Genomic DNA, 14,694 nt, shown 5'->3' on the forward strand with positions numbered 1-14,694 from the left:
TGCATTAGGCCAGTTATGGTTATAGGACCTGGGTTATCAACTAAATAGTCAGATAATGGGATTTGTTTACTTTTTTCAAGGGATTTAAATTCAAGTTTCTTGTCACTAGACTGAGCTTTCTTTTTAAATTTAAACCTCATGCATTACATCAATAAGCCTTTTTAAGTTTACTCTTTTTATATAACTTACCCAGTTTTTTACCAAGCAATGTCTTCCACAGAAATGATATATTCTTTCTTACTGACCAAAATTATATAATTCATGTCATGTCATTAATATATTTACCTGTTAGCATAATATTTATATATGCCTTATTATTTTATAAGTAGTAGTTCCATTTGGACACTCATCTCCAAGGAAATAAGTAATCAAGCCTGAGCAATTAGTCCCTCTTTTTTTAGGATATCTGACTAAATCATTCAGCAACATACTGCAGGCTTCCTTTCTTTCCTTTCTACTTGCTACCCCACTACTGAGTAGCTCTTCTTATTTTTGGATTTGCTTTTCTGGACTATCTGCTTACAGTTTTCAATTATTACTTTCATTTACTATACAGATAAACATCTATCTATACTTCATACACAGACATATACCTAGATGAAACAAATTATCCAGCTTCATTAGCATACTACTGCTTATGGAAAGCAATAACAAACATAATCCATGATATTTACTTTCATGTAACCACTACTTTGTCCATACTTGATATTTTTCTTGAATACCAGTTTGAACTCAGATCAGTGAAAAATATATATTTTAATTAATCAAAATTACTATTGATGCTCAGATTGTTACAACTTGGCCATGTCAAGCTAGTTCTTTTGTTTTTGTCTTGACGGTATCCTTGCTTTCTGGTTACAGCAGGATGTTCCAGACCTATATTTAATTTTTTCTCCAAGACCTAAAATCAGCTGAAATGTAAGGAGACCTACTTCTGTTGAGAGGCTAAGAGTATTTGAGAACAAAATTTGGGTAGTGAAATCTGTAACTTGGTGCTGCTGCTGTTTTATTACTTTTTGCTGTAAGAGGTATGGAAAAATATGTCATTTTGATTTTTTGCAGTTTAACAAATCAATTTGCCACAAAATAAGGTTTATAAATGACTGAGACTTTCTATAAAAATAATATTTCAGCTTTGGTGAGTGCTGTGAAGTGTGTAAACCTGGTGATTCACAGACCTGTACCCCTGGGGATAAAAATATATGTTTATAAAAGATAAAAAATTTTAAAAACATATTTCAAATTATATCCATTCTTGCCACTCAACATTATATCTGATTTTCCTTTTAAAATTAAGGGTTGATACTTTCTGTCTCGCACTTAAAAATCTTCAAGAACTTCACACTGAATTTAAGATAAAAATAAAAATTTATATCATAAGCTGACTTAAGCCTACATCTCTCACTATCTTCCTGTCATTCTCTCTCTCATTCACTAATTCTCTCACATTGGCTTTCTTTAAGGTGTCAAATGCACTAAACTAGGTATTTGGTCCAGTTTCTATTCTTGAGTTATTTGGCCAGAGAAAAGTGGTACACAAAAAAAAAAAAAGACAGAAATACAGTATTTTGTCTTTGTATTTCTTAACACCTAGCACAGTGATTACAACATGGTTAGCATTCAGTGTTTTTTTTACTAAATGAAAGCATAAAAATGATACCAAATGATTTAAAAATGAATTAATGTATACATTGATATTATAGTTGCAAAACAATGTTATCAATCAAAAAAAAATTGGTGCCTAGGTCAAAATGGAATTTCAGAAGCATAAAATAATAGAAGATGGCGGTAGCATAAGGAGAAAACACAGACAAAAAAGGACCATGAGAATATGAGTTTAAGGGCATTTCTACTTGAAAAAAAAAATGCTCATTACTGTTTCAAGGTAGCATAAGGATCTGTCTACCTTTATTTTAAATATATACCTCAGCAAAAATGAGCTAACTATAATACCTACCAAGATATTAAAAAGTATGACTATATGCAGAACTGTAATCCTTGAAAATCACTAAAAGAATAGAGAGCACAGAGTAGAAAACCTTTGTATAAATGGCTAAATGACTTTCAGTAAGTGTGCAGAGACTACACAATGGAGAAATGACACTTTAACAAATGGTGCTGAGAAAACTAGGTACCCAGATACAAAAGAATGAATTTGGAACCTTACCTTGCACCACATATAGAAATTAACTCCGAGCAGATTAAAGACCTAAATGTAAGACCTAAGACTATATAACTCCTAGAATAAAACACAAGGGAAAAGCTTTAGGCTATTGGATTTGGCAATGATTTAAAAAAAGCATAGATGACAAGAGCAAAAATAAGTAAATTGGACTACATCAAACTTAAAAATTTCTGAGCATCAAAAAAACCAGTCAATCCAGTGAAGAGGCAACCTATGTAATGGAAGTGACTATTTACAAATCACATATCTGATAAGGGCTTAACATCCAGGATATAAAGAGAACTTCTGCAACTTAACAACAATAAAATAACCCAACTTAAAAATGAACAAAGGACTAGACTACACAATTCCCCAAAGAAGATACATACGTGGCCAACAAGCATATGAAAAGATGCTCAACATCACTAATCATAAGAAAAGTGCAAATCAAAACCACAATGAGATATCACCTCACACCCATCAGGATGGCCACTGTTAACAGAATAGAAAATAAAAAGTATTGGCAAAGATACAGAGAAATTGGAACCTTTGTGCACTTTTAGTGGAAATATAAAATGGTGTAGCCATTGTGAAAAACAGTATGGAAGTTGCTTAAAAAATTAAAAATAGAATTATCATATGATCCAGCAATCCCACTCCCAGCTATATGTATCCAAAGGGGGGAAAAAATGAAAGCAGGATCTGAAAGAGGTATTTGTACAACCATGTTCACTGCAGCATTATTCACAATTGACAAAATATCTGGAAGCAACCCAAATGTCTATCAGCAGATGAATGGCTAAAGAAAATGTGATATTTATGTGCAATAAAATAATATGTCACTATAAAAGGAAGGAAATCCTTTTACATGCTACAACATGGATGAAACTCAAAGACATATGCAAAGTGAAAAAAGCTAGTCACAAAAGGATAAATACAGTATGATTCTACTCACATAATGTATCTAGCATAGCCAGAAGCATAGAAAGTAGAAAGGTAATTGCCAGGAGCAGAGGAGGGGATTAGTATTTAATGGGGATTAGAGTTTCAGTTTTTCAAGATGAAAAAGTTCTTGAAATCTCTGCTACACAATAATAATGTGAATATACTTAACACTACTGAACTGTACAGTGTAAAGTGGTTATGATGGGGGTGCCTGGGTGGCTCAGTCATTAAGTGTCTGCCTTGGCTCAGGTCGTGATCTCAGGGATCTGGGATCGAGCCCCACATTGGGCTCCCTGCTCCGTGGGAAGCCTGCTACTCCCTTTCCCACTCCCCGTGCTTATGTTCCTGCTCTTTTCTCTCTGACAAATAAATAAATTAATTCTTTAAAAAGAAAAACGTGGTTATGATGGAAATTTTAATGTTATATTTTTTACCACAATTTACAAAAATCATTAAGGTGGTATGGGATGGCTGCTGTTGGTCCTATGCCTACCTCCCTTGTATCGCTCATTATAAATTATAGCCTTTGTTTTCATTTTCTTTGATTTCTTTTTTACAACTATCCTAAATGGAAGGGGCAGTTAAGCTCATTACAAATCAGATTTATTTATTTATTTATTTATTTATACATAAAGAGTTCTCTGAAGCTCTCCAAAGCCATGGAGGTACTTCAGTTATACTGGAAGTTCATCCAGTCTTATTTCCTTTCTAATATAAGTTATGTTTTCTTCCTTTTGGCATCATGAAATCACTCCTTCATGTAAATTTCCCCTACTTCAATCCTTTCTTGAGGTCCACTGGATAATAAGGTTAATCTGAAATGGAGTTAAGAGTGGCTAATTATACTTTTCAGATCCTGGTCAGGAAGGTACCCTTGGCCACATGTTCCTTTCAACTACATTTGAGGGTCTTGCAATGATTACCTCCATGAAGGCTTACTATACCTGGGAGGACTGGCTCCAAATTAAACTCTGTTTAAAAAACCTAGCAAAGTCTGGGACGCCTGGGTGGCTCAGTTGGTTCAGCGGCTGCCTTTGGCTCAAGTCCCACATCGGGCTAGTTGCTCAGTGGGGAGCCTGCTTCTCCCTCTGCCTCTGCTGCCACTCTGCCTGCCTGTGTTCTCTCTCTCTCTCTCTCTCTGGCAAATAAATAAATAAAATCTTAAAAACAAAACAAAAAAAACCCCTAGCAAAGTCATTTTATCCTCCATGCATGTGGGAGAAGAATAAAATGCCATGATTTTTTTCCTCTCACAAGAAAACATCTCAAATTAAATATTACTACCAGAGCAATACATGATTAGGAAATACCACTGTTATTTTTTTACTAAGCAAATTATATATAATCCCACATTGGATGTAGAGATTACTTTAAAAAAAAAATCGTTGGGTCCCGGCTGGCTCAGTTGATAGAGCATATAACTCTTGATCCCAGGGTGGGAACAAGGGGTTGTGATTTCAAGCCCCATGTTGACTGTAGAGTTTACTTAAAAATAAAACCAAGGGGCACCTGGGTGGCTCAGTTGGTTTCAGCTCAGGTCATGATCTCAGGGTCCTAAGTTCGAGCCCCATATCCAGTCCATGCTCAGTGCAGTCTGGTTATCCCTCTCCTCCGATTCTCCCTCTGCTCATGCTCTCTGTCTCCAAAACAAAATCTTTAATTTTTTAAAAAAATTCTGTTAGTAGGATCAAGCCCTGCGTTGGGCTCCCTGCTCAGCAGAGAGCCTGCTTCTCCATCTCCCTTGCCTGCCTCTCTGCCTACTTGTGCTCTCTCTCTCTGTCAAATAAAGAAATTTTTTAAAAATCTTTTTAAAAAGTAACCACAGATTAAAGAAATGATTGGTTAATAATACAAATGTAATGACACAATAGCACAATAACATATGGAATACTGGGTATCTAGCATTTGACATGACAGCTTTTGTTTGTTGTGGTAAAAAAAAAAAAAGCAAAAATTAACATCACTATTTTATAAAAGAAAAGACGTATTAACACACAAAAAAGCATGAAGTACATAATCTCAAAATAAGAACAATCCTTTTCAAGAAAGGAAATTTGGCAGTCTTCCTGGGCACTGTTCTTATTTTCCTCCTTTTGGTGTAGATCAGTAAAAATGTTGTCATGAATTGGCATGAATCTGTAAGCTGGATTTGAGAATCCCTGTTTAGAATTTCAGAACAGAGACTTAAAAAACATTAAGTTTCAAATTTGAGACTTTTTTGTAAACAGTAATACCCACCGATTTACATGTGTTGGTTCTCCAAACTGTTTCTCACCTCTTAACCATCTCTCTATCCCCAAATACAGGGTGCCTCCTGCTGTGGTGCAGACACTCACCAGCCTGTCTGCTCTTGTTTTATCTTTTGCACTAGTCTCCTTAACCACATTATCTTTTTTTTTTAAATATTTATTTATTTATGAGAGAGAGAGAGTGAGAGAGTGCACACATGTATGTGCAGGAGCTGGGGAAGGGGCAGAGGGAGAGAATCTTCAAGAAGATTCCCCCACTGAGCGCAGAGCTCAACATGGGACTCAATCTCAGGACTCATAAGACCATATGACCTAAGCCAAAACCAAGAGTCAGATGTGCATTATCTTCTTCATCACCACCACAGCAATATTTTTTTTTTTTTAAAGAGAGAGCAAACGAGTGAGCAGGGGGCAGGGTGGGGGAGGGGCAGAGAGGGAGAAAGAAAATCTTAAGCAGGTTCCTACGCAGGTGATCTTATGACCCTAAGATCATGGCCTGAACCAAAATCAAGAGTCAGACGCTTAACCAGTTAAGCCATCCAGGGGCCCCGCCATGCAGTCATCTAAAGCAAGACTCTTGTCATTCCTCTTCTTAAAAACTGTACTTTTTATTGCTAACAATTAGCCCAAGTTAATACTCAAATTTCTACACAGTCTAGCCGTACATTTCCAGTCACTTCCTATATACCGTACACTTTATTTTATAGCTTATATAAGTTTTTGTTTTATTTTTATTTTTTAAAAAAGGTTTTACTTATTTATTTGAGAGAAAGAGAGAGAGCAAGCACGAGCAGGGGGAGGGGCAGAGGGAGAAGGAGAAGCAGACTCCATGCTGAGCAGAAAGCCTGATGTAGGACTTGATCTCAGGACCCCAGGATCACGACCTGAGCTGAATGCAGACACTTAACTGATTGAGCCACCCAGGCACCCCTAGATTGCTTCTGTTTTAAAAGAAGTCTGGAGGAATAGTATCTAAAGGTAGTACAGTGGTGGCATGGTGTTTTCAGGGTCCTAGACCCTTTTCATCTTTTTGCTATACCATACTAAATCAGGATGTTTTTCTCTAACATATGAAGAATCATGGTCCAAGATGGCTGATAGAGTTCCAAACATGACATTCACTTCCCAGATAGCAGAAAGGAAAGGCAGAAGGGCAAAAGGGCACTTCTTATAGCCAAGCCATTTTTCTTTAAACAGCCTTCCCAGCATCCCACAAAACAGTTCTGCTCATATCTCATAAGTTACATTGACTACATGGTAATGGGAAATGCAGTCTTTGAGATGGATGTATTGCTCTTCTGAATTAAGTTGGCATTATTTACTAGGAAAGAATGGATATTGGGAAGCACCTACCCTTCTCTGCCACATATGTGTAGAGTTTTATGAAACTACGTATTTATAATCTTTTTTATACTTATCATTTTATTGTGGACATCTTCCATTTTCTCCCACAACATTAATTTAATGACCTCATAATGTTCCATTGCATGACTATTTCATTATTTAAACAACCAATCCCCAACTGTGTATTTTGGAACACTTGGTATTTTTTGTAATTATAAACAATTCTATAATGATAATTTTTATAGCCAAATCTTGTAGGTCATATCCTTGAAGGAAATCCCTACAGAGAAAATAACTGAATGATGGAATCAACAGGTATGTTTATTTTAAAGCTGCTAATACATATTTCCAAAATGTCTTTTAATAAGATTTTCCCACTAGCCTTGTTGAAAATTGCCTTGGGTTTATTCTTTTTTTTTTCCATTAAAAAATACCTAAGGTACAAAAAAGTGTGAAGAATAACACAAAATATACATTGGTTAAATCTAATATTTGGTTAAACAGAGCCATTTTAAAAAAACAATTGCTCAGATTTGACTGGCTTTCTCCGAAGGAAATCCTGTCCTTAAGGAATACGCATTTTGACTATGATGGAGTTACTGAAATAAGCATATAACCTCTGGAGGTACCTGAAAGTTGTAATTCTTAATAAATATTCTTAATTTTTCATTGACTTTTTACTTTTTATTTTTGAAAAGATTTCATTTATTTATTTGACACAGAAAGAGAGATCACAAGTAGGCAGAGAGGCAGGTGGGGGTGGGGGAAGCAGGCTCTCCACTGAGCAGAGAGCCTGATGGGGGGCTTGATTCCAGGACCCTGAGATCATGACCTGAGCTGAAGGCAGAGGCTTAACCCACTGAGCCACCGAGGCACCCTGGCAGTCTATACTTCTTAATACCTTTTACCTATTTTGGCCAATCCCATTCACTTGAGCAACCACCAGTTTGTCCTGTGTATTTATGTCTGTTTCTGTTTTGTTTGGTTTGTTCATTTGTCTTGGTTTTTAGATTTTACATTTAAGTGAAATCATATGGTATTTGTCTTTTCCTGTCTGACTTATTTCACTTAAGATTATATCCCCTACTTCCATCCATGTTGTAGCAAATGGCAAGTTTCAGTCTTTTTATGGTAATATTCCACTGTGTGTGTACACCACATCTTCTTTATCCATTCATCTATCTGTGGATACTTCAGTTTGTTTCAATATTTTGGCTATTGTAAATAATGCTGCAGTAAACATTGGAGTGCATATATCTTTTCAAATTAATGTTTTCATTTTCTTCAGGATTTTGAGCTGAAACCTGTATGACTGAGATGCTCTAAGAACTATTGATGTTGTCCATAATTGATATTTGTTTTTTCCTCTCCCAGATTTGGTATTAGGGGAAAGAAATTACATTTTTCATCTTCTTATGCTCATAAAGCATCTTCCATTGCCAAATCCCCTAGTTTGTATTCTATGGAGAGAGAAGAGGAAGACTGTGTAATCTTTTCTGAAGGAATAATAGAGGAATACTTAGCCTTCGACCACACTGATATGTGAGTATTATGGCTTTAAAGCTATTTACTCCCCTCCTATTTTGTTTATTAATATCTATTTTTTCTAAAGTATACTGCCAATATTACCTATAATTAGATTTATGTCACTTGATTATTTATTTCCTGTCACTTCTCAGGTATCCAGAATTCATGTGCTAAATTGATACAAATTCCTGTTGCTTCTTTGTACCAGACTTCCTTCTGTATTTTCTTCCTGCACATGTCATTTGCCTCTTTCTGAGATTAAACATTTAAAATGAGTTAATTTTTTTTCTTCTCATCGTTTGATTTTACCTTTTGTAAATCATGACCAGTTAACTCATAGAAACTCTGAAACTCTTCAAAAGAACCTAGTTGAAGAGGTGTGAACTTTGTTTACATAAATCATGTTTGAAAGATATATATAGTTTATATAAAACCTTAACTTAGCACAGACTTTACAATTAATAATGTTTATTTATATCCATTCTTACTATAGTCTGGCAATAGTCCTGTGACATAGATATTATTTATAGGATAGATGAGAATCAGAGTGGTTAAATGATTTGTCTGAGGTAAAGCTAAAACCTAAAACTTTATTCATCTTATACTAAATCCAGTGCTCTCTTCTTTATTCTATGCTTCCTTTCTCAAACAGTAACCCCTTAAGCTATTCCTCTAAGCATTCAAAAGTTCCAGAATTTATAGTCAGAGCAACACATATAGAAGTGAGAATTTCATTTTAGGCAATGAGGCTATAATTAGATCTAGTTTCTACTGTGTCACATGATTCTGGACTTCTACCTATTTCCCGCTGAGCCATGCTTACTCTCCTGCTCCCTGTAAACAATTCTAGTGTCAGCTAAACATAACCCAGATTTATATATATAACACCACTGAGCAAACTCACTGTTGCAAGAGAATAGTAACTATGTACTTACGGTTTTCTAGAGACTGTCCCCTTTACCTTCATTTCATCTGGTTTAGCTCAAATTATCTCTAATTTCTCTTTCTTTTCCTCAAAGCAAAGGTCTTCTCCCTTGGTTTAACATATATTAAAAAAAAAAGTTGATTTAACTAATTTAAAATGTGATTTAAATGCATCATAGGTGTCCCAAGGGCATTTCTTTCCCTTTTTCTGATAAATAAAAGTTAATTTTCAGGTAACACAGGAAGAATATGTTTAAGAATTTTAAGAATATGTTTATTTGAGAGAGAGAGAGAAAGAAAGTGTGAATGCATGAGTAGGGGAAGGGACAGAAGGAGAGGAAATGGGTGGGAGAGAATCTCAAGCAGACTCTTTGCTGAGCATGGAACCCAGTGCAGGACTTGATCCCACAACCCTGAATTTATGACCTGAGCCAAAACCAAGAGTCAGATACTTAACCAACTGACTGAGCCAACCAGGTGCCCTAACATAGAAGACTTTTAGAAAGGCAGCCTTCCCTTTAGAATACCACTGAGATATTGATTAAAAATGACAGAGTAGTTGAACCTTTAGAATGTTTCTAATTGAAACGATTAAGTGCCCAGAAATAAACCAAAACACCTATACAAAATCAGGATATATAATAATGTCAGCAAATGATTTTGATGCAACATAGAAAAAAATCATCTAAAAAAGTAAGGCTCCTAACTTATTCTTCAAATAAAATAAATTGCACATATATAAAAAATTTAAATGTGGCAAATGAAATCATATAAATTTAGAAGAATAAAATATGAAAGATTGTTTTTAAAAAAAATAATTTGGGAATAGGGAAGGCCTTTCTAACTAATCATAACACAAAATCTACAAGTCATTTAAGAAATTCTTAAAAACTACATAAAATACAATTTCTACATAAAAACCTCATGAATTCAAAAGACAAATGACAAACTGGCAAAATATTTGCAGTTTATACATGCACAAAGACTTAATTTCCTTAATATGGTCATCAACAAGGAAAATATCAAGGACAAAACAGATAAAGAATATGAATGGTTTGGGGCACCTGTATGGCTCAGTCATTAAGTTTCTGCCTTCAACTCAGGTCATGATCCCAGGCACCTGGAATCAAGCCCCGTGTTGGGCTCCTCGCTCTGCAGAAAACCTGCTTCTCCTCCTCCTGTTTCCCCTGCTTGTGTTCCTTCTTTTGCTATCTCTCTCTGTCAAATAAATAAAATAAAATCTTTTTAAAAAATGAATGGGTCACATAAAAAGAAAATGGATTTTATTATTTTTTTAAGATTTTATTTATTTGGGAGTGTGCAAGTGGGAGGAGGAGCAGAGGGAAAGGGACAAGCAGACTCTGCATTGAGCATGGAGTCCTACATGAGCTTTAATCCCACAAGCCTGAGGTCATGACCTAATCTGAAACCAAGAGTTGGATGCTCAACTGACTGAGCCACCCAGGCACCCAAGAAAATGGATTTTAAATAAAGGAAATAAAATTCAATCTCATTTGCAACCAGCAATGCAAATTAAAACTATAATGAGATACTATTTTACCTGTCAGACTGGCAGAGAAAAAAAATAAAGAAGTTTGATAATTACTTGAATGGGAAAAAAAAGGTATATTTGGTTAGAGAGGAGAAGGGAGTTGGGGGAAATTGGAAGGGGAGGTGAACCATGAGAGACTATGGACTCTGAAAAACAATCTGAGGGGTCTGAAGTGTCGGGGGGTGGGGGAACCAGGTGGTGGGTATTAGAGAGGGCACAGATTGCATGGAGCACTGGGCGTGGTGCAAAAATATTGAATACTGTTATGCTGAAATTAAAAAAAAAAAGGCATGTTTTTTCAACACTGGAGATTTTTCCTCTTTAGAGGAAAGTGGGCAATATCTTTCCAATTGGAATGCATATATCCTTTTACTCAGTAATTCTGTTTATAGGTATTTATCCTACAGATATAATACCCATGTAGCCAAAGAACTACGTACAAGGATATTAAATACAGTACTGACTATAAGAACAAAAGGTTGGTTGGTCAGCAACTGGCCAGTTAGATATGCTGGGGTATAACTAATGGAATACTCTGCAGCTATTTTTTTTTAAGTTTTTATTTATTTATTTGGGAGAGAGAGAACAAGCAGAGGGGAGGGGCAGAGGGAGAGAAAGAGGGAGAAGCAGGCTCCTAGCTGAGCAGGGATCCCAGTGTGATACTAGATTCCAGGACCCTGAGATCATGACCTCAGCTGAAGGCAGACAGTTAACTAATTGAGCCACCCAAGCGCCCCCACTGCAGCTATTTTTTAAGAGGCATATTGATCTGTATTAATAGGGATCAAGGGCCAGTTACATTGTTAAGTAAAAGAGAGAGGAGCAGCATAGTATATAATGTAACTATTTCTCTAGATCAAACTATAAATAATGTTGGCTTCTGGGAATGGTGACTGGGGGACAGAGATGTTAACTTATTTTTCACTACATATATACATTTCCTTCTGTATAATTTGAATTTTTTTCATCATAAGAAAGTGTTATGTCCTATAAAAAGAAACAAATTTAAATACAATTAAGACTAATCAGCCTTCTCCCCAACTTAAAGCCAGGCCAGCTCTTCTGGGAAAAAGAAGAGGGGAAAGTCTTAAGTTGCCCTGTACAAACATCTTAGCATCCTTCTTTCCTGCTTAGAGCTTCCCATTTAATTCTTTTTTTTTTTAAAGATTTTATTTTTTATTTGACAGAGAGATCACAAGTAGGCAAAGAGGCAGGCAGAGAGAGAGAGAGGAGGAAGCAGGCTCCCCGCTGAGCAGAGAGCCCCACGCGGGACTCAATCCCAGGACCCTGAGATCATGACCTGAGCCGAAGGCAGCGGCTTAACCCACTGAGCCACCCAGGCGCCCCATAATTCTTGAGACCTCTGCTACCCTAGGGATAATTTTCACTGTAGAGGCCTTAAAATATTTCTTTGTAATCCAACTGTTCCAGAATTTGCTTTATCTTAATTTATAATACATCTGTCATAGTAAGTACATCTGTCAGCTAGAGTTTTGCCCCCACAATACTGGGGCTGTTGGGACTCCACGATGGAGAAGACTTGGCTGAGAGTTTCTGGCCTACAGATAGATGCATGGTCTCCAGAAGAGCCTCAGAGTAGCTTTTTGTGCTATTTGGCTCCCCCCCTTTCCTTTCCAGCCAACTACCAAACGTTTATTTGGATTAGTAAAAGTACACTATTTCCCCAATGAATCATTGCCTCAAGTAATTATGTGGCACAGTTATATGCCCATGATTAGATATTACATTAATATTAACCTAAATGGTATCCAGTTATAACAAAAAGATTATTTCTGTATGCTTGTCATAGCTTATTGCTCAGTTGATGGTGTTTATCTATTTAAAGCTAAAAAATATACACTCTGTCTCAGTCTTCTTTTTCTTGTTCTTTTTGGCAGGGGGCAGAGTAGTGGGTAAGGTGGGAGTAAAGAGGGAGATTCACTCTCCTCTGTTGAGAACTCCCTTAGATTACAAGGCAGCTTAACACATCTGCTAACATATTTACGCTGAGTCAGTGGTGGTGAAAGGCACACAAACCACACTCCTTAAGAAGCACGAAGGACAGTGGTGAACACACAGTAAATAACAACCATGAATTTTGGGGGCAACTGATTGGCTCAGTTGTTAAGTGTCTGCCTTCGGCTTGGGTAGTGATCCCAGGGCCCTAGGATCGAGCATCCCGGGGTCCTGGGATCAAGTCCCGCATTGAGCTCCCTACTTAGCCGGAAGCCTGCTTCTCCCTTTCCTGCTCCCCCGCTTGTGTTCCTTCTCTCACTGTCTCTCTCTCTGTCAAATAAATAAATGAAATCTAAAAAAAAAAAAAAGAATAACCATGAAGTCTTATTTGCTTCTGTTACAGGGAAGAGGGGTTTCAAGGAAAGAAATTACAAGCAGCTCCAGAGAAACAGAAATTAGGATACCCTCCCATTGCTCCATTTTACTGCATGAAAGAGGATGTCCTTGCTTATGTGTTTGACGACGTATGGAGCAAGGTTCTGAATTGTATGGAACAGCTGACACGTAGTCATTGGGAGGGATTGGCTTCTGGTAAGGATCTTTGTGAAAACAATATTAAAAAATAATTATTGATGATTTCCAAAGCCTAATTAACTATTTTATCAGATTATATACTTCCTTAGTGTAAAAGATTCATATTTGCATTTCCCACAGACACTAACTAACAGATATGGAAAAACTATTTGAGAATGAATGGATGAGTAACAGGGCCCATTCTATGATGACAAGACTGTGATTTCTTTGAATATGGTTATTTGTGAGAAAAAAAATGTGCAAGTGGCAAATACATTCTGCTTTACTTAAGAAGAACTGATACACAATAAACCATATTTGAAGTGTACAATTTGGTAAAGTCACCTATGTATACAAACATGAAACCACAAAACAGTGGATATAATGAACATATCCATCACCCCCAAAAGTTCATGACCTTTGTAATCCTTCCCTTCTGCCTGTGCCTGATCCACCATCCCCAAGTGACAGTAAATGTGCTTTCTGTCACTATAGTTTAGTTTTTCTTTTGTAGAGTTTCATATAAATGGAATCACGGTATTTACTTTTAGCCAGCTTCCTCCATTCAGCATGATGATTTTGAGATTCATCCATGTAATTGTGTGTTAGCAATTTATTTCTAACAAGTATTCCATTGTTTCATAATTTGTTTATCCATTTACCTGTTCATGGATATTTGGATTGTTTTCAGTTTGTGACTATTACATGTACATCTGGTCTGTATGTTACTGTATAAGGAGTTTTTTGAATATACATTTCCTTTTCTCTGAGGTAAATTTTTAGGAGTGGAATGGTCTGATTATATGGTTAAATGTATATTTAGCTTTTTAAGAGTTGTTCTGGTTTTCTGTGTTACACAAAAAAATTTATCACAAACTTAGCAATTTCAAACAACACACATTTATTATCTCACAGATTTGTGGGTCAGAAGTCCCAAGAATGGCTTAGCTAGTCCTCTACTTAGGATCTCACAAAGTTGCAAATCAAGGTATTGACCACAACTAGGTTCTCTTGTAGAAGCTCAACTAGGAAAGGATCCACTTCCCTTTTTAGAAGCATCTAGTTTCTTGTAGCTGTAGGAGTCACATCTGCTTTCCTTTTCAAAGCCAGCAAGAAAGACTGAGAGCTAGTCAGCTAGCAACATAGAAGCTTATGTAACATAACACATTCATGGAAGTGACATCTCATCGTTTTTACCATAATCTGTTGGTCTGAAGCAAGTCACATTCAAAGGGAGCAGATTTCACAGAGGTGTGACTACCAAGAGGTACGAATCACAGAGGGACCACCTTAGATCTATCCATTACAATCTTCCCACTGGTCCCCAATTATTCATGGGCTCCGGCATTCAAAATATATTTAACTACCAAGGCTTCCAAGAAACTCATTATAGCATTGGCTCTGAAGTCCAAAATACTATCATCTAAATCAGGCCCTGATATAAATGAAGTTGCTGGCCG

The 14,694-nt window shown here is 36.4% G+C and overlaps 1 protein-coding gene across 7 annotated transcripts in view; it reads left to right on the forward strand.

Annotated features, from left to right (window-relative positions):
• FAM149B1 (family with sequence similarity 149 member B1) overlaps positions 1–14,694 on the forward strand; it is a 73,786-nt gene that overhangs the window by 25,884 nt on the left and 33,208 nt on the right. For 6 of the 7 annotated variants that reach the window (XM_004769462.3, XM_004769465.3, XM_004769460.3 and 3 more), the window contains 2 exons: positions 8,077–8,244; positions 13,065–13,252. In XM_004769462.3, coding sequence (XP_004769519.1) covers positions 8,077–8,244; positions 13,065–13,252 — 356 coding nt within the window. The remainder of the gene's footprint in view (positions 1–8,076; positions 8,245–13,064; positions 13,253–14,694) is intronic. The other variant, XM_004769461.3, reaches the window with a different exon arrangement.

The sequence above is a fragment of the Mustela putorius genome, unplaced genomic scaffold (assembly GCF_011764305.1).
Source record: "Mustela putorius furo isolate JIRA1106 unplaced genomic scaffold, ASM1176430v1.1 tig00000698_pilon_pilon_pilon, whole genome shotgun sequence".
NCBI classification, from domain to species: domain Eukaryota; kingdom Metazoa; phylum Chordata; class Mammalia; order Carnivora; family Mustelidae; genus Mustela; species Mustela putorius.